General features: G+C 35.7%; 1 protein-coding gene across 4 annotated transcripts in view; it reads right to left on the reverse strand.

Annotated features, from left to right (window-relative positions):
• Positions 1–8063: 8063 nt before the first annotated feature.
• The window catches only part of RBM27 (RNA binding motif protein 27), a 71203-nt gene continuing 57223 nt past the window's right edge, over positions 8064–22043 (reverse strand). For all 4 annotated transcript variants that reach the window (XM_046666949.1, XM_046666947.1, XM_046666948.1 and 1 more), the window contains 2 exons: positions 15519–15629; positions 8064–13963 (listed from right to left, as the gene is read on the reverse strand). In XM_046666949.1, coding sequence (XP_046522905.1) covers positions 13880–13963; positions 15519–15629 — 195 coding nt within the window. In that variant the 3' untranslated portion in view covers positions 8064–13879. The remainder of the gene's footprint in view (positions 13964–15518; positions 15630–22043) is intronic.

Here is a 22043-nt window from a genome sequence, read left to right on the forward strand (position 1 = left end):
GCAAGGCACACCCTACCCTAGTCTACAGCAGACCAACAGCGTACTCTCTTATGGGCCAGAATGACTGTCTCACCTTTCAAGCAAGAGCTTCTCCTTGGCATGGGTCCACCCTCACTCCCCACTCAACCTCTCTTTAATGCCTCTGTACGTTTTCCTCTCTGTGCCTACTCAGCTGGGATGGTTTCAGCCAAGGACCCACAGGAGATTGCAGAGGAAATAGACATGAACCAACACAAGAATGGCAGATTCCTTTAGTATCCATCCTCCCCTGCTTTCCACCACCCCTGTGCAGACTCCTTGAGCATCAATGATCCCTGGACCACTCATTAGGTTCTGAAATTAAAATAGAAATACCACAAAGAGAGGAGAGCCTATTACCTAAAACCAAGCTCTCTAAAAGTAGCATATTAGCCCATTTGTCCAAATGTGGGGAAAATATGCAGGGACTGAGAAAAGCATACGTGTCATTAGCTGTACTAACAAAATCAAACCCAACATGCAGCCAAAGCTTTCTGTGTCACTTCCGTGTTTTATTAAACAACATAACCTGTCAGGCCAGGTAACTGGCACTGCTTTCTGTACACAGACCAACTGAATTCAAAAAGCCACTCAGAGAATGGCAGCATTATATTAGGTCTTTCTACCTGCACTGGTCACGTTTCTATTTCCCTCTCCACACATTTCCAACCTGAAAGACATGCTTATTTGCTATGTGATCGGTAAAAACACACAAACTCTCACAGAGTCGAATGCAATTAACCTAAAGTAGAAACACAAACTCTTTATAAACCACAAAAATGAAAAAAGCTCGGGGGAGTGAAGAGAGAAATATTTTGCTGATTACCCAAACTGGTAATACTTAGGTGTTTTTGTGCCACATTGCAGCAAATTTTTCTAATTTGCCTACGAAGATAATCAAAATGACAATTTCCAGCCCACTCTTTTGTTTAACTGATCCACACAAACCTCCACCCAGGTATTTTTATTTTAGGACAGATGCTATCACCTTTAAGAAGCGACATCTGGAATTGTACCCATTACCAAAACATCTGCAGAGTCTATCACAATAACAATTAAACCAGCTAGTGGGAGGAAAGAAGAAAATTAAACAGCTATTCCAGAATTTCCCTTCTTCCCAGTGTTGCCAGCCTCTTATTGCTAGGAAGAAGGAGATAATTCTTATAAAAATTGAGCTAATAAGGTTATGCAAAATCAACTTATATGGGAGGAAAAGGCAAGGTTGTTTCCTCTGCATTTATCACGTAATTTAATATATTCTTCAAACAAATGGGCAGATGACACTCTTTTGTTCCTGACGCAAGGCAGTAGATGATAAGTTCTTCGAAAATTCTCTAAGTTGTTTTTCAGTATTACCACTAATGCATAGAGTAACAATATCAAATGAGCTTTTCCTGAGTGAAAGCCCCAAACTCATGTAATCTGTGATCCTAGGGTGGAAAGCACTATAACATCATAAAGGTTTGAATGATTACATAATCCCTAGGTTTGTTGCCTGAAAAAGGGAGCTACATTGGTTTAAAAATTGGGGCTTTTTTTTTTTTTTTTTTCGAGGAAGATTAGCCCTGAGCTAACTAGTGCCAAGCCTCCTCTTTTTGCTGAGGAAGATTAGCCCTGAGCTAACATCCATGCCCATCTTCCTCTACTTTATACGTGGGATGCCTACCACAGCATGGCTTTAGCCAAGCGGTGCCATGTCCACACCCGGGATCTGAACCGGTGAACCCCGGGCCATGGAGAAGGGGAATGTGCGAATTTAACCGCTGCGCCACCAGGCCAGCCCCTTTCTTTCTTTCTTTCTTTCTTTCTTTTTTTTGAGTGCTCACCCTTTTGGATTATAGCATAGTGTTAGAATGGAATCCACAGGTAATTTTCATTACCAGTGGAAAAGGCCCCTTCACCCAATGTTCCAGATCTCATCCAGATAAAGCCATTATCAAAAATGTCACACCTGCTGTCCCGTTTTGATTTTAAATTTGAAGTGCCTCTGGCTTCTGGGTAGTCACATTAAGTTAATCACTCCAACAATAAGAAGGAACAAGGTAGAAAAGAAAGAGGGACTCCCGGTGAATTAAGCATAGTGGCCCTGGCAAGCCCTGAGGGAGTCACAGTGCCATAACCTCCTTTCTTCCTAAAGGGGAATCCTTTGCTACAGGGAATGGCTTAAAAAAAGAAGAAGAAAAAAAAGTCTTGCCGTTTTCTGAATTGAGAGATGATATCCTGAGGAAGTGTAGAATAGAGACATAAAAACAGTCTCAAAGAAGAAAAGCTCTCCCTCCACTTTAATAGTGCGGTGAGTTAGAAGTGAGGAGGGGCAAGCAGGCACAGGAAAGAGTCCATCCTTTCCAGACAAAATGTGTGTATATTTTCAATTTGAGTGTTTAAAATATTTTCATCTTCCAGGATGTTCAATAAATCAATACATTTGCTTACGTGGTTACAATAGAACTCACTAAAAAAAGAAATGTTTAATACAGTAGCCCCCCTTTATCCATGGGGATGGCCTTCTAAGAGCCCTGGTGGATGCTGAAGCCACGAATAGTACCAAGCTCTATATAGACTATGTTTTTTCCTATACAGACATACCTATGATAAAGTTTAATTTACAAATTAGGCACAGTGAGAGATTAACAATAATAATAATAAAATAGAATAATTATAACAATATACTGTAATAAAAGTTACCATAGATTTTAGCAACCTCAACATATGATTTTTTTTCTTTCCTTAAGTAGGGAACTTTCACCTTTTCACTTAAAGGAAGCACTTTAGGGCTTCTCTTTGGCATATCTGAATTGCCAGCATCACTACTCTCATGCTTTGGGGCCATTATTAAGTAAAATAAGGGTGAGGAACACAAGCACTGCCATACCACAGAGTCCATCTGATAACCAAGACACCTACGAGTGACTGATGGGCAGGTAGCAGATACAGCATGGATATGCTGGACAAAGAGAGGATTCACGTCTGGGTGGGATAGCACAAAATTCATTACGCTACTCAGAGCGATGCACGAAGTAAGACTTATGAATTGTTTATTTCTGGAATTTTCCATTTAATATTTTCGGACCGCGGTTGACCACAGGTAACTGAAACTGCAGAAAGCAAAACCACAAATAAGGGGAGACTACTGTAGTTTTAATCACATGATTCTTTTCACAGTGTGTATCATCTGAATGATAACTTTGTAAAGAGGTGGAGAAAATGACAATTTGCTTTTAAATATTTTTCTTCTATCCAGAAACACAAAGATCATGAGCAATTTGTGCCATTTTTTCACATGCTTTGTACTAACGATACATTTATTCATATAGCTAGTTCTAGCGTCCCCAAATATGCTATATGCAAAATAGTTTCATCAATTTTTTAATTTTAATTGTTTTCCTTTGATCACATTCTAAAGCATAATTCATTGACTACCTTTTTATATGCAGGTATATACACTGTATAGAATTGTTTAAGCATGGAAAAATCTCATTTTACCTAAGTAAGGGCTTAGCAGGCTGGAGTAGATCCTACGGCAAATAGCAGAACAGCCAGTGAGGGTGATTCTGAAGTATGACTGTTAAATAAATTCCCAGGTCAAAGGGCCTGAGACTCAGGGGAAACACTTATGCTTTTCTATGGTATATTACATAAATATATAAAAAATACTTAGGTTCTGCTGTGGAAGACTGGTAAGGGGATTCTACCCAGGAAAGGAAGCCCCTTCAACCGTCTGCAGTAAGTGCCTTGTAAGACTGTCAGAACATACTGTGTTTGACTCATCTCTTGGCTACATGCACTGTGCATTTACAAGTGCTAAGGATTAGAAAATGTCATGAACTAGAGTCTGTTTGGCTTTATTTGATTAATGTGGCACATTAAAGGAATATGAAAGTACAAACTCAAGTATGAAGTACTCCCTTCTCTTTTCTCCAACATGGCTAAATACATGTATTTAGGCAACTCCACAAGATTTAACATCCAACGTAGGAAATTCAATTGTAGTTGAAATAAACTCCATTCAGAAAAAAAACTCAATTCAATGGAGGTTAGAGGAGCTACTAATAGTGCTTCACATTTCACAAAGTACTTTCAGAGATATTATCTCATTTAATGCTTACTGCAATCCTGGGAACCTTAAATGGGTAATAACATTATAATGCCCATTTTATGTGAGTAAACTGAGTATTCAAAAGACTAAGCAATTAATCCCAACTCACGTAGGTAGCAAGAATTGGGATGTGAACACAGTATCAATCAATGGTTAAAAGCCTTACTTGGAAGTCAGATATAACAAGGCTTCAAATCTTGGCTTTGCTGAGACTATGGGTGACACAACCTGTATGTGCCTGTTTTCCCTCATACAAACAGGGAAAAATCAGGGCCTTCCTGGCGGCGTAGGGGTTAAGTTCTCATGCTCTACTTTATTGGCCCAGGGTTTGCAGGCCCAGATCCTGGGCACAGACCTACACACTGCTCATCAAGCCATGCTGTGGTGGTGTCCCACATACAAAAATAGAGGAAGATTGGCAACAGATGTTAGCTTGGCAACAATCTTCCTCAAGCAAAAAGAGGAAGAGTGGCCCCGAGCAAACATCTGTTGCCAATCTTCCTCAATGAAAAAAAAGGGGGGGGGGGGTGGTGGAAATCATAGTATACCTCATAGAGTTGTTGAAATAAGCATGTTTGAAAACGTGCAGCACAATGAGTCACTTAATAAGCACTGAAACAGTAACTAATATTATTTTGACTCTAAGGCTGGGGCTCTCTTGACCACTGTGTGGCTGAGGAACACCCCAGTAGTGGGAGGTGAGGTGCCTGCCTCCGACCTGTGGGTCCTCAGAGTTCTGCTTGCCATCCCTCTTTCAGACTAGGCATACTGACATTAAAAGCACTACACAAAAATGGTATCATGCTTAAAGCAAGCAAGACTTAAAACAAATAATTCACAAGCAATATATTGAGAAGTAATAATAGTCTTCAAATTCCTTTTTCAAGCTTACAATCATTTCTTAGCACCATTTAAATTGACTGTGGTGAAATGAAATGAAAATTCACCCAATAAAATGCAGAGATTGACTGTTACTTATTACCTCTCCTGGTTCTTCAAGTCATTTACTCAACTGTTATTAAAGGGCTTCTGTGTGCAGAATAACTTCCCCTGTATGATCTACCATGTTTTCTTAATTTCTTATTTACAGCACATGCACAAAAAATCCACCATGTTTCTGGGCAAGAATGGTCTAGGATGACCCTATTAAAATGTTAAACAGAATCAAAACTCCTACTTTTCTCCTACTTTAAGTGTGCAAATTTTCTTTGGCTTCTGACTCCTGTAGGCCACAAAGACAAGTGAGACCATCTACTGTACCAGTTCTCCCCTGCTAGTGTATGAAGCACAAAACGAGTGCCAGTGATAGTCATCGAAAGCTCCAAATGGATAAAAGGGCAATCTTCCTGGGTTGTAAAAACGGGAGGGGCACAATATCCCGTGTACTGTTTTTACAGACAATGTTCAAAGTTTTCTGAACACATCTGAACATACTGTTAGGTTCTGGGTTTTTTTCTCTAAATATTGCATTTCCAAGAAATTGATAGGCACCTACAACTCACCAATAGCTTTCAAAAAATATTAGGCACTCAGCACAGAAGCTTGCCATAAAAATAGAGTCCTTGCATAAATAAGTCCTCGCTTCTAAGCAGATTTTACTTCATTTACTTCAATCTTTAAAGACTTTTCTTCAGCTTTATCTGATTTACCAATAATAGTCACTTGAAAATGTAAAACTAAGAGTGGAGGAAACTTCTTTGACATTCTTGGGGCCTCAAGAGACCACACAGTACCATTCTATTGAGATAACGCCAAATAATTTTCACATGAATGGCTAAAGTGCAGAAATGTATAATTTATTAGGATTTAAATAAATCACAGGGAGAGAAGTGCTTTAAAGTTATTGGTAGAAAATTTTCAAAAAATAAATTATAATGCTGAGAAATTAAGTTCTATGTATAAAATTCTTCCCCATCTTTAATATTTCAAAGCAAAACATGTTGATAATGCTTTAAAAACAGCACACATGCTTTTTTAGCTTTTGATGACAGTGAAGTATTTTTTAATGACATATTCCAATTTTTAGGAGGAAACACCTTTCTAAAAACGTTGTTACCAGCAGAATGTTATAATCATTGTCTTTTGTCTCAGCAATTTCCCTGATACAGTTATCATACTGGAAATATTCCCAATGGCTACTAAATTTGTCAAGAATAAAAACTTTTTCTGTTGAATCTATTAGAACATGCCTGGTTTTCTCAAGGGCTGTCAAAGAATAAAGAGCCCCCTTTCTCCCAAGGCTGTTTACATCTTCTTTTCCTTCTTTCTTTTTGCAGATGACATTTATTATCATACCATTAGTAGTCAATAAACATTTCATAGTTGCCAAAATAGCTAAAATTAGAAATCCACAAGGATTTAGAATGACAGTGTTAAAATAAGAAATCTGAACATGTGTAAAATCAAGTAACTCTATAAACAACAGAACCATGACATGAACGTCAGTTTTATTCAGAGGACATATTCTTTTAAAGAATCTATGGCATAAATGTAACTATAAATGAACAGTGCTATTCTCAGCACTTTCTGCCTAGAAAATTCAGTATCCTATATGAAAACATTACTAAATTAAAGCACATAAACTTATTTATGTACATTTTTTAATGCCAAGGTTAAAAGGAAAAAGGCACTAGAAATATTGAAAAACACAAAGAAGCCAGGTAGAAATACAGCTAGATTATCATAACTCAGTTTGCCACAGGGAAAATATTTAAGATAAAATTGAAAATAAAATAAACATAGGTTATGATATAGCCAAATTATTGTGAAATGTATCAAATTGGCTGGCCGTACATTATGGAGGTCACAGAAAATTTTTACTTTAGAATGCCTCCCCACAGATTAGCATATATAAACACCGTTCTCTGTAGTTTCCAATATCCTACCTAAAAACACAGTGCTGCTCCCCAGGGGAGCCTGGTTCTAATACAAGGCAGATGACAGAGATGGAGTCAGAATGGCAGAGTTTGACAGACACTAATAAAAAAGACCAGTGACATTTGACAGACTTCCAATATTCCATTTTATTAGTAGCAGAAAAGCACACAGGTTACGAGCATGAGCTCCGGAGTTAGACCCGTGTTCAAATCCTGGTCCCACCACTATAGACCGAGTGACCTCCGAGAAGCCACTAAATCTCTCCAAAACTGTTTTCAAAGCTGAACAAGGGAGGTAAGAGCACCTGCTTCAAAGGGCTGTTGCAAGCACAGAGTACAGGCAAACTTCTGAGCCATGACCTACAGTCTGCATTCAATGCATGCCAGTTATTATTTTTAAAAAGTGAAGTTTAAATTACCAACCAGTTTAATTGAAAATATTTACTGTCCTGGTACTATGGTATTACAAGAAAGTCAAGTTTTATTGCTTAAGGAATCCCAAAAGGAATGTACATGGACTAAAGGATAGAAATACTGAAATGTACAAATAATTTATATTTCCATGATTAGTGCTAATTTCACCACTTTGCAGACTTAACGGTTTTCTTCTGTGGATTTCTGAAGACATGGCAACATTCTCATCAACATGTTTCCAATATTTCTCTTTACATTTTACAAACTGGAAAAGCTCAGGCATGTAGAAATACAAATTACACACTTGCCCGAGATTAAGAAAAGTGGCAAGGCTTAGATAATTATTTTTTACATAGGAGTTTATCAATACCTCCCATAAACCTACAGGGAAATGTTTGAAAAGGGTGAAACTCAATGGCACAATGTTAGAATACATACAATTTTCTCACAGAGATATCAAATTTGCTTTGCTCTGAATGGTTGATAGTTAAGGTGAACTCTAAATGCAAAATTAAATTCAAAGCCAAATAATCCTTGACTGATTCACAGACACTGAGTAGTTGTAGTCTGATTGACTTCACAGGCAGGTCTTTTGTTTTATATATATAAATAATTTCTGAAAAGTGATTTGAATTTCATAAAAAGTAGCACCAATATACCAGTATCCCTTTCCCTTCCCAGGACGAATAATGACAAAAATATAGAACTGCAGGCGCAAGTTAAAAAAGCCACTCACAGTTGTCTATTTTAAAAATTAAAAACTATAAAATACTCTTATGTTCAAGAGCACCAAGTAGTCAATCAATAAGGACATTGTAGACAATATCTTAGACTAAAGGTCGACTTCAGATTCCACACTACTTTTCCAAACAAAACACAGAAAATAAGTTTATCATTTTATATTTGAAACGGCATTGATGACGTCACAGCAAGAAAGAGTGTGATTTAAAAAATGCAATTCACCCTCCAACTCCACAGGCCAGTGTTTCCAAACTGCAGTTTTGAAGGCAAATGGTCAGCCGTGACAGGAATTTTTAATAGAATAAAAAGTATCAGGGCATACTGGCTAGTAAGGGTGAGTTTTGTTTGGTAAACTTTGGTTTGGAGTGTGTGTGAATGCTGGATGGCAATGCAAAAGGTGTTTTTCACTGTGAGCTGCTGTGAAGAGAGATTCAGTCGCTGCTCTAAGGTCAACTAAATATTGCCTTCTGGAGCCCCCTACAGGCTCTAAACGTTAGAAACTTGAATCCTACAGTAAATAAATACTCCTTTTGTGGAGTGGTTCAGCAACTACAGCTCAACAGTTTATTCAGATGTTTACACGGATAACTAGGCAGTGTTTGGTCTAAGAACTCAAACTGAACATGTTTGCAGCCTCAATCTTGAAGCCAAAGCACCCTCAAGAAACCAAATTAATCTGGCAAGATCTATATTAGCCCTTATTATTTAATTTAATTTAAAATTGGGAGAAACGTATCGCTATCTCATAACAGCTGTCTGGGGCCAAACTGAGACAGAATCACGAAGACTTCAGAGAAAACTGTTAACAAGACATTCATTTTCATGAGGTTTGTACAAAGCAACGTTGAGAATATAATCAACAGAAACATGGCCACTAAAAGGCTGTTTCCACACCCCTACTCCTCAACAAAGAATTGACTGACAAACAAGTAATTTCGAACAATCAAGTACCAAACAATTACCCCAAGTCTAATATTCTAAGAACTAATGGATCACTATATCCAAGTAGTAGAACTCTAGTTTCTAACAGGCTACTAGATTAGGGCCTTCTTCCCTTGCTCCTCTTTCACAAAAGGAAGAGAACATAAATACAAAGAAAAAGTTAACAACGTTTATCACGCTTAATGACCTCCACTGGCAAAAACAAACTATATGCAGAAGCCTAAGGAAAAAGTAGCCTCAAACTACAAATATCTTGCAATCATCAAATACTATTCTGACCTTAATTTCACCTGTATCAAGTTGCCTATCTCAGAATGCTGGGATGGTTTAGTTAACCTAAGGTTGATTGCAGAACCAGGTAAGGGGCCAAATGGTAGATGATCCTGTAGAAAGAAGATCACTGGGCAATAAAATCAATTCAGCATAAATGAAGGTGATTGAAACTAAAAATGATACAAAAAGGGCAGGTCTGCCCTACAAGACAATCTCGGTCCACTTGTTTAAAGCAACCCTGACTCTCTCACCTAAAACGATCCCATGTGTTGGCAGACGCACTCCTAGCTTGTGTTTACCGTCACATAATTAGATCTAGGCTGGATAGGACACTGGTGGTCACGATTCAAAATTTATCCTTGGCTTCAGAAAAATCAGTATAAACTCCACACAAAACCAATGATTTCTGTTCATGAGAGCTTCATTTCAGTAAAATATTTGATTTGTTACTATTAAACAGATATAACTATGTTCAGAATTATGCTTGCCCCCCAAAAAAACTCCCAGAACTAATGTTAATAATAAACATAAATAGGATAAATTACCATCTATTCAAAATAAATGGTCACACAGAGCTTATTTGCCATTTAACTAACTCATAAAATACAGATAAAATTTCTGTGTATTCCAAAACAATGAAAATGAAATCTATTCCCATTCTTTAGTATTTTCCTGTATAAACTAAGCTTTAAAGAATGACTCTTCTTAGACAATGCATAATCACTTGATGGGGAATTTTATAAGAAAAGCAATTCTTAAAACAAGAAAATAGGAGCCCAGGTGATACACTTCCCTGGTCCCAACACACCCGGTCCTTAGTGTGTAAGACCACTTCCTTCTCCCATTATTCGTTAAGAATATTCATCACAATTACAACTGACATATCTTTAGGTCATCTCTTCAAGGTGTTATTTCCCTTCTCTCTGTTCTACTTCAGGAAAACATTCTTCCTATGTTGGTAGGCATATTAATTAATTAATATCCTCAAGATAATATTAAAATAAGTGCTTTCATAACATTTTTTGTGCTTTATATCTGAGATACCAAGACCCACCCATGAACAAATATGGCTATCAAAGGTTACTTACAAGTAACACTTTAATACCCTTCTCTTTTCAAGACTACCCTATTGAGGGAGTTATTCTACTAAATTTTTAATAGCCAGTGATTCAGTATGCAAATTCATATTGAGTGGCACTCTCTCATGTACATGAACCCAACATAAAACACACATGCATATCTACTACTCACTCACTCTCACACACAAGCACACATACACACACATTTTCTTTCTTTCCAGAACAAGCCAGAATTACAGCTCTTTTGGTGATTGTTATAATTTTTGGAATGGTTCATAAATTTTCCAAATTCTTTTAAATTTGTAATACTTGTATCTTTTTTCTTTTTTTTCAATTGTGAACCATTCCATATTGCATCTTTATTGCAAAAGTCAACATGCTTCTTAGAAATTCAGATTGTAATCGATAAAACAAACATTACATATATGAATTTAAATGTATAAACAGTTAGAAATTCAACAATATCTCCTATTATACTATTACACAAGTTCACAATTTTGTAAAAACTATAATACAGGCATACTATACATCAAGAGGAACCACTATTCCTTTTCACATGATTTTTTTCTTCTTTTTGAAATAATGATCCATCACCATGGACTTTTTTCACTCTAACAAGACTGTTTTCCAATTCATCATCTTAGCTAGTGATAATGTTTTTCCAATGTTACAACATGAAGAAATTGAGGGAAATTCTGCATTTCCTGGGGTTACCTTTTTCAGCTTGGGCAGCAATCTGCTCAGTAAACCAGGGTGACCTAGGCAGATTGGTGGTTGTTATTGCTCATCAGCTACTTAGAAAGATGTCATACACACTAAAAAGAACAGAATTTGCCTCAGATGGTATATGTTATTTCTGTAAATGAAGATGCCAAGAAAACAAGTCATGGTAGTTACTTTTAAGGGAAATTCTAACGCTTGGGGATTTGAGGATGAGAGTAAAAAATCCTAAAGAAAAAAAATATGTTCAACTATTTTATGCTAAACTTAAATTTTCTAACATTATATTTAACCCATATTTTAAATTCATTTTTAAGATTCAAACATGTTTAAAAATCTTAAAGTATTTTGGTCCTATTTAAGGTGTACTGCAAACTAAGTTTTATACAAAGGGCCTTCAAATCACTGGGAAAGGTATCTATCTATTCCTCAATTTAACACCCTTCTCTTTCATCTGCTCTCCCCCATAACTAAAAAGTCAAACAAATCCTCAACTCTCTCTGTACTGAGAGTGTAATAAGATGTCAATTTTGAGGTTAAAAAATCATATGAAAAGGAATCTTATTCTGTTGAACTGTCAGTCTACTGAAAATTTTCTTACAGTTCCATTAATTTACTGTAATTTTCCATTTCCAAATACAAAAATACAACAATTCTTATTGAAATCTATACGCTGGTAGTTTTAGTACACAAAAAAACCAAACAAATTATTTACAAAATTATACAGTTTAAGAAAAAACTTTGTACAAAAAATATATAAATCCTTTGTTCCCTCTATCACGTTTAAACTGTCAGGACTCAAAATATTCACCACAATGAATCTTTCAAAATATATACCGACTGAGCCACAGACATCAAGAAAATTTCATTAGAGATGATGGAGGAGGAAGGAGCAAGATTGCTTATTCTAGGTACCCCATTGTAATGTTTTCCTTCTTTTATAAGCTTATTTTAGCTTCAGTGTTATCAGAAATATAATAATAGCCAAGAAAGAGGAAGTCCTCATTATTATGAAGGGAAAATTACATGAACATAAAAATGATCCTGGTTTGACACATCATTCCAGGAAAACATACAGAAGAGAAAAGATAATCAAAACGTGGGATTTAACTTCTAAGCTAAGTAAATCTAGAGTCCTGATGGTTTTAAGTTTCTTAGTGAATAGCTTCTATTTTGAGAAACACTCTTTATCTCAGGAAAGAAAATCCTTGATATAGTGATCACCAAGAACCTTCTGAAGCCAACAGGAAGTTTCATATTTTCACACCACACATATATAAAAACATAGATGTGTATATCCTTGAAAAAGTGACATCCTATGTACATTAACCATCTTATTTCCCCGGGGTCAATACAGTGTAGTGTTGCTCCTCTGCTTTTCCATCTAACATTCAGAACACAAGGACATAAATTTACATATATATTTTACTTAACAGATACTCTATACAGTGTACAGTAAAAATGCACACAGTGAAGGAAACTGTCTACTGAAGGATGCATATGTTCATGGATAGCAACAAGCTACAAAATTATGAAAATATAAGGTCATCTGATCAAAGTCAAGTTATGACTCCCATTTATTACTAGCATACCTGTCCCCCCACTACATCCCACCCCACCCTACCCCAGTCACCTCACCATCATGGTTTAAATTTAGGAAAAGAATTTCAGACACTTTTTAACCCTTTTGTGTAACTATTAACTATACTGAAGCTTTAAAAAAGAAAAAAAGAAGCTGGTGACTCTTTCTCCCCCACAAATCCTTCTATTATTCTCATCAAAACATCACTTATTTATCAAGGTGCTGGTTTAAACTTTTTATTGGGGACTGACTTTTGGTGTCCCAAAAGAATCACTTATCTCAATAATGGGTAAGTCAGGCTTATTAATAAAAAGGCAGGAGAAAGAAAACGGAGACAAGAAAGGGGCAATAGGTGAAAGCCATTTACACGCTGAGAATGTTTAAAAAAAAAAAAAAAGACCACCTAAACCAATGCTCACTAATTTCAAAGCAAACTGAGGATCAGTACAGGAGAAGTCTAGGAGAGTTAATATGATGACAGAATGGAAATACCACGGAGCTAGCTACCATTGCCTTACAGCATTTAAGAACACAGAGTTTGTTATGATTTACACTAAAATAGTACTTACTACTTACTGCACATAAAAATTCCACCCCCCCCCCCAATTTAGATTGAATACAAATTGGGCTTCTCCACAGTAAAAAAATTAAAATAAATTTACTTTCCTTCCAAGACAACTCTTGAAAGCAAAAGGGTATTTTAATTACAAATATCTCTTACTGTCTGACGACCCATCCATAATAGCTGAGAGTTAAGAGATTCAGGCGATTTTGACATTTAATGAAATTTTATCAGCAGATTATAATCCAAAATAAAATTTCTGAACACCCTGTCATTTACATCATAATCCAACACCAATAGCAACAAAAACAGGTGGTGTGGAAGATAAGGCTCTAGAGATTATCCATGTCATTCCTGTGGATCTTCACAACTGTGTAAAAGTCACTAGGCCTTTGGTGTTTTAGTATCATGAACAGTTATGAGATGTGTTTAAATAGCAAACTTGCTGTCCCTAAACCTACTGTGTTGAAAAGAAAAATAAAAAAAATTTTTTTGGCTCATTGACTTCTTTAAATAATTTTAAAAAGTTGTTCTTCTAAACAATATTCCTAAAAATTATACAGCTCGCATCAGATTTCATCTTCGCCATGAACGAGACTCATATTCATCTTCATCTTCATCGTCATCATCATGCAAAAACAAATCTGAGGTTTCTGGTTCCTGAAGAAAGAGGGTAAGATCTATTTAGTGGTACAAGAAAGTTAAGTAAAATACTTTTTAGGCCCAAGGACAAATAGACTAGTATACAAAGCCCAGGCTGATTGACAACTGATGCACTCAGAGTATCTTTCAGGGAAGGAAAACCTAAAACATTTTTTTAAATGTATATATATTCTTCTCCCCTGCTAATTTTGCTAGTTTTAATGAAGATTTCCATTCTAACATCGTCAAGAAAATAAACTAACTAATATATGAACAGTAGGGGATTTAAAGAAAAATTAAGAAATGTTTTTGATATTTAAATTAAGTATCAAATAAATATATATTAATATACTTTATATTAATAAAAATAAATAAATATATTAAAATTAATTTTATTCCATTAACTTAAAAATCAGGAAAATAAACGACCATTCAAACTCCTAAACCTTTCCCTTAATATCCAATTATTTGTGTTTGGAGAATATAATAACTTGCCCATGACACTGACATTCCAAATCTTATGTAAAAATCTAAAATATTACACAAAGTAGAAATATCTACAAACATTCCCAAAATACCAAGATTTTTCTTTTTTTTAACATAAGAAATGTGTCTGCTTTTGTTATATAAAATTATCCATGCGGTCAGAAGACTCTTGATCAATCATAAAGGCCAAACATCTTTTAAAACCAAAATTATGATGAATCAGGAATAACTTGCAATGTTGGCTAAATGTCCATTTTAATAAACAAATTAGAAATACAGGGAAAAAAGGAAAAATAATTCTTACAATTTAAGAGAGGCTGATTATTTAGTACTTGGTATTATATGTAAGTCTTTGGTTTTCCTATTCTTCCCTCTTATGTCCAACTTCCTTACACTCTCATTTTAACCAATTATACATAGAAGGAAAACAAGAAACTCAAATCTATTGTTTATGAAATGTGAATAAACAAAAAGCTAAAACAACCAGCTAAGATTTAATTTGTTCATGTAATCCATGTTCTCATTTACCAGAATAAAAATTTCTAGATCCCAAATAAAACCCAAATAAATAAAAATAAAAAAAAAGAAAAGAATAGTCTCTCTTGGGGCCAGCCAAATGGCGCAGCGGTTAAGTGTGCACATTCCCCTTCAGTGGCCCAGAGTTTGCAGATTAGGATCCCGGGTGCCGACATGGTGCTACTTGACAAGCCATGCTGTGGCAGGCGTCCTACATGTAAAGTAGAGGAAGATAGGCATGGATGTTAGCTCAGGGCTAATCTTCCTCAGCAGAAAGAGGAGGATTGGTGGCAGATGTTAGCTCAGGGCTAATCTTCCTCAAAAAAAAAAAAAAGAAGAAGAAGAAGAAAATAGTTGTCTCTCCTGTACTAGAAAATAACCCCTGAAAGAGGTGCATATATTTCCACACCTGTTCGGATTATTTAATAAACTTCTAGACTAGTCTTAACTAACTGCATGCATGAAAGAAGAAATCAATATTTATATTTCAAACTATTTACTTTAATGTCAAGAAAAATATATAATTGGTAAACAATCTAATTCAACTCTTATTTTCAATCATTAAATTTACCTCCTCCTTGACTTCTTCCTCCTCAGTCTCAGTGGATACAGAAGGCACCTTGGCCTTGTGCCACGATATTTGCAGCCGACGGTCTTTGAATTTTGACCCTTGGTTTGCAGCCTAAAACAGATTTTAGAAGAACACGAAAGTTTGTACCCACATTTACTAACAACTTCTTCAAACTGTGTGCTATTTAAAAAGTATAATGACTTGGGGGAAAAATCTGTTTAAGAGGATCTACAAACAAATCTCCAAGAGAGCTAAAAAATAGTGAGGTCCCTTTTAATTAGAGGACCATATGTTCTGATTTGCCCAGGACAGTCCATGATTTATATCTGTGTCATGTAAATTTTAGGATTTGTCTTGGTTTGGATGATAAACTATACAGCCACTCTACTTAGAAAAGACATAATGAGGATAACAAATATTGTCTTAATACAATTACTGGTCTTTGGCTTTGATAATCTACATATTTAGACTGAAACCTTAAAAATATACCTAATTTTTACAAATTGCCTATTCATCTCATGACATTTTTTATAGCCCACCTATATTTGATAAAGCTAGTCCTACTTCTTGTGAAATGCTATAAACAATGATAAATAGCCCCCAACTCATCTACGCATTCAACAAATGTTAACTAAAACACTTACTATCCTAACTCAAGGTAAAAACTGCTCAGTTTCAAATGTTTTTCTTGGTATTACCGTCTAAACATTTTTTTTCCTCCCCAGCAAATTTCAGTAAGAAAGCAAAAGTTTAATTTTAAAGACAAAGCAAGAGAGACAAAAGAACAGGGACTCAAAGTTTCGTGACAGTGAAAGCTTAGTCATTCCTGCAGCTTTCCTATCCACAGTGCTGGACTGCAGAATATCCCCAATTCTTGGTTTAGTTCTGAAAACATAAGAGAAGGGGTTCTTTTAAATTTGGGGTTTCACTCTAGTTTTTCTAGAAAAAATACAGATCAACTTCATGAAGCATCTTTGCCAAATGATTCCACAGAACACACAGATCATTGCATAGTAAGACTATACAGGAGGCCCAATCCATACCAATCACTTACTGTCTGAATAGATATCGGCCTGTGATCTAAGGAAAAATTCTCATTATCCCTTGAGGGGGCTGAATGTTTATAACCGGACACCAAACATTTTGACTTGTGGGACATACTAAACTGGTGTATTGAAATGGCCCTATCCAAACATACATTGACCATCTTTTAAAAATCAGGTAGTTGTTAAGAGAGTAGATCTTAAAAGTTCTCATCACAAGGAAAAAAAATGTTAACTGTGAAGTGATGGATGTTAACTAAACTTACTTTAAGAATCATTTATACACATAACAAACCATTACATTGTACATCTTAAACTACTACAATGTTATATGTCAATTACATCTCAATAAACCTGGGGGGGGAAATCAGGTAATGGGTGTAACAGACATCCTCTGTCCTTACTCTCTCCTTTAACACGTAGCCCAATTACAGAGAGACTTTTTCACTGTTTATTTTGTTCATTTCTGTATTATTTGAATTCTTCTTTCCAGGTTTACTGAGGCATAACTGATAGAATTGTAAGATATTTAAAGTGTACAACATGATTTGATATACATACACACTGTGAAAGGATTCCCTCATTAAGTTAATTAACACATCCATCACCTCACATATTTACCTTTTTTGTGTGAGAACATTTAAGTTCTACTCTTTGAGCAAATTTCAATTATACAATACAGTATTATCAATCTATAGTTACCATGTTATACAGGAGATCCTTAGACCTTGTTATTTGAATTTTTACATAAAGATACATTACTTTTAGGGGCCGGCCCTGTGGCCAAGTGGTTAAGTTCACACGCTCTGCTTCGGCTGCCCAGCATTTCGCTGGTTCAGATCCTGGGCGTGGACACAGCACCGCTCATTAGGCCATGTTGAGGTGGTGTCCCACATACCACAAATAGAAGGACCCACAACTAAAATATACAACTGTGTACTGGGGGATTTGGGGAGAAAAATCAGGAAAAAAAAAAAGAAGATTGGCAACAGTTGTTATCTCAGGTGCCAATCTTTAAAAAAAAAAGATACATTACTTTTATAATCAGAAAAGGCAATATTTTTAAGCTATATTAACGGAGCTGCCCTCCAAAGAGGGTAGCAGTTCTGTCCTCCAAAAGGAATTTTAAGGCATTAAGTGTATTGGATATGTATTATTGAAGGAAGAACTAGAAATTTAATTTGTATTCAGTCGGGAACTAAGAATATATAACTTCCACTAACTTATAACAAAAAAGATTAGTAATTAGAATAAAGAAGTATTTAATAATACCAAGTTAGGGAACGCCCACACAGTACTAGCAGGAATCTAAACTAATAAAACGGATGCAGTTCATTCAACAATTCTACATATATCCAACAGAAACGTGCACGCATATATACTAAAAGACATCTATAAGAATGTTCAGGCAACACTATTCATAAAAACAAAGCGGAAATAACCCAAATACCTATGAATAGGAGAATGGAAAAATAAATCGTGGTATATTTATAGAAGTGAAAATTATCTAGCAATAGCAAACTAAACAAAAATAGCAAACTACTGTTTTATGTTACAACGCAAATGACTCTCACAAACATAATGTTAAGCAAAAAAAACCAGACAATGCATACTGTGCAGTTCCATTCATATAATTTTTAAAAAATGGGCAGAATAGGGCCAGCCCCGGTTGCCTAGTGGTTAAGTTTGGTGTGCTCCACTTCAGCAGCCCAGGTTTGGTTCCCAAGCACAGACCAACATCACTCATCAGTGGCCATGCTGTGGCAGTGGCTCACATACAAAAAGAGGAAGACTGGCAACAAATGTTAGCTTAGGGAAAATTTTCCTCACCAAAAAAAAGGCAGGGGGGCAGAACACTACTAGAATATTTAGGAAGGCACATTTAGGTGATAAAACTACAGCGGATTCTCATTATTTGCAGTAGTTACATAAAGTCCACTGCAAGTATTTAATACCGAACAAGTGATCCTCGGGGAAATAGGGGGTTAGGTTCCTATGAGCCTCTAGTCAAAACATTTGCATCAAAGTTAATCAATACATAAACTTGTTTTGCATTTAAAGACACCTTACTTAATACATATTGTAGATTCATTAACACTGAAGTCACAGCCAAAAGCACGATAACTCAGGCCTGAACAAACCTTACCTAACATACGTATCTTCACCATAAGGCACATCACAGCCTTCTTGAACTTAGAAACGTGACACAGCACTTCAGAGCCACACTTGGAGGCCATTTTAAATAGTGAAATCACCAACAAAAAGCACAAAAATGAGAAAAATGTGGCACTAAACAGACTGGGAAAAGGACACCTGTTTACAGTACGAGAGCTGAAACAAGAAGGCAGAGCGTCACCCTTTTTGACCTCAGCTAGGAATGTGTGTATCGATCAACTCAAATTTTTCAGAGCTCTGCACATGTCTGAAAATTACCATGAAAACATCTCAAGTATTGATCTTGAGGTTATAAATAAATTTTAGTGGGTAAGTGAATTTGCAGATACAGAACCCAAGAATAATTAGGATTGACTGTATAAAGACAGCAAGGATGCGATTACTATAAAGTGAGGATAAGTTACTTTTCTGAGGAGGAGAAGATAGCAACTGAAACGAGGCAGGAGGGGGCTTTTGGGGTGCTGAGAACGTTCTATTTCTTGACCTGAGGGGTAGGCATATGGGAGTATACCTTCTGCTAAATCACTGAACTATATGTTTCTAATTGGTACAGTTTGTTTTAATAAACATCTTAAATTGAGTATTATTTTTATAATTTTAAGAAAACACCAAACAGCTAAAATATTTATGTTAAAAAAGCAAGGTTTCAAATGCATCCCTGTATTTATAATATAATCTCCTATTTTGGTAAATTTTTTTTAAGTGAAAGACTTTACATATGTATTCTCATATTCATAATGTTTTTCCTACAAAGATATCCAAGAATACTGAGTACCTTTTAAGAGAAGCCAGAGATTAAGAAAAAGAAGGGAGATTTTTACTTTTTATTAACCATTTGCATGAATTAAATTGTCTATTAAAAAATACTTGTAAAAATTTAGGACTGGCCTCTTAAAATGTTATATACCTATTAAAATATCTAACTTTTCTATACACACATATATATCCTCACACACATATCTATAATATGGCTTCAAGTAATTAAATATTGGGGAAAAGTTAGATGTCCATCAATACGGGATGATTTAAATCTAGTACGGTACATTTATGCAATGAAATATCATGCAGCCATTAAAAGAATAAAGCAACACCATATGCACTAGTAGAGCACTCTCTCTAATAACAATCTAATACATATTAAGTGAAAAGTGCATATGCAAAAGAGTGTTGTATAACATGCCACTATTTTGTAAAAGACGGATCAAATAATACAAATACATAGAGAGAGAGAATATCTTCGAGAGGATACGTGAGAAACGGGTGACAGTAACTGCCTATGGGGAGTGAAATTGAGTGACTAGAGGTAGAAGGAAATCTTATTTTTCACCGCATACACTTTCATTTCTTTTACACTTTGCGTATGTGTGTTGCTCCAAAAAATAAAATGACTCAAATACAATATTAATATATATGTATATATGAGCATGTCAATTACATAGCATCAATGAAAATTTATACGCAGTAACTTAGAGGTAAGTTACTCAGAGAGAAATTCATCTAGCCCAGACATTTTCCCAGATCAGAAACTGAGCCAATTCTGTGCCAGTCATCATTCATCAATCACCTGACTGGCAAAGATGAAAAAACAAACTTCAAGTGCTGTTGAGGATATGGGCAAATAGGTACTCTCATCCAACGTCACCACACATATAAATTAGTACGACATTCCGGGAGGGTACTTGGCAAGCTGTACCAAAATTTTAAATATGCATGCCTTTGATCCAGTCATCTCACTCCTATGAATTAACCTAAAGCAAAGGTTCTCAACTAGAGACAGTAACGTTACTCTAGGGGGTGTTCTGCTGTCATACTGACTGAAGAGTACTTACTGGCATTTAGTAGATAGGAGGAGCCAGGAGTGCCAAAGGTCCTGCAGTGTGCACAACTGTCTCACATAAATTATTCTACCAAAAAAAGTCAAATCCGGTAAGACATATAAAAGATTGTTTCATAGTGAAAAAATGGGAAACACCCTAACTAGCTATTGATAGGCAGTAAATAACAGTAGTTCACAAAAGATCTCTCATTACTAAAGTTTTTAACAAGGTCTGATGAAGGGCAATCAAGGAAGCACTATTCAGAAAAGTTTCTCTGAATATTGAATTCAGAAAAAGGTAACCTTTTAACTATAAGGCATTACTTTCATATACAGCAAAACTCTTCAATATATTTGCAGACACTTGGAAGATGGCAAAGGGTAAAAACCCTGTCTAGAGAGGCTGTACAGAAATAGCTAACTGTACGTGCAAAGTCTTTAGAAATTACAGAAGTACTCAGTCGCCTTACACGAAGTTCCAGGAACGACAGGGTGGGTGAATTAGAGGTCCTTGCAAGTAAGAACACAAAAATTATAATAAATTACATAAATATTTTTTGGGGTACAGAAGCTCAGACTTCTAAACCTCTTACTTTCTTCAGACTCAAAAGGCTCTCTGGCTACAGATGGACGACTGACCATCCATAGTATGCAATGACAGTAAAGTGATTTATTTTTTAAAGGCATAAATCCATAAGAAAATAGAAAATGAGAAAGAACAAAACAAAGCCAAAAACACTTGGAAAGCTGGAAAGTAGAAGGACTACTGGCAACTCAATATATAACACTTAAAATTTAAAAATCAAGAAGAATCAATAAAGTCATACTATTTAGAAATGAAAAAATACCAAAAGAATCAGCTAAAAGAGTTAAAAGTGGACATCTTGGGAGAATGGAGCAGGAGACTGTGTAACAACATCATGGCTGTCAAGCTCACTTGACTCTACAAATGATGTGCATGTATACCTTTTAAGAAAATACAAACTAAAAAACTCACATCAAAAGAATCTAAGGTACTCAAAAACTGTTGTTGTTTTCTTCTTTCTCTAACTGCATACTTTGCAAGTTTTCTTCAATGAACATCATGGAAGATACTGTTGGCTGTCTAACCAATAACAACTTAGCCTCTTTTCTTTCTAGTAGATCTTGATTTTCACTGGCCAACCACCAGATGGTAAACCATGATTGGTTTAATTCTATCATGATAACTCCATTTCCCTCAAAAGGGATTAGTTTAGAACTAGGTAGGTGACACATCTGGCTAAGACACATGGGGCCACATCTGCTGAGTGAGAGTGGTGTGGGGGTTTCTTTTGGGGTGGGGGAGGGATACTTTCTGAGAGGGTTGATCTCATTTTTTTAAAAAATGTCCTCAGAAAGGTACTCTTCCTTTTCTGCCTTTGGACATTTTTCTTAGAGGCCATGATTTTTGTTATTGCTGCAGCCATCCTGATACTAGGGAAAAAAAAACACATGAGAACAAAAGCCAGA

Source organism: Equus quagga, chromosome 7, assembly GCF_021613505.1.
Source record: "Equus quagga isolate Etosha38 chromosome 7, UCLA_HA_Equagga_1.0, whole genome shotgun sequence".
Taxonomy (NCBI): domain Eukaryota; kingdom Metazoa; phylum Chordata; class Mammalia; order Perissodactyla; family Equidae; genus Equus; species Equus quagga.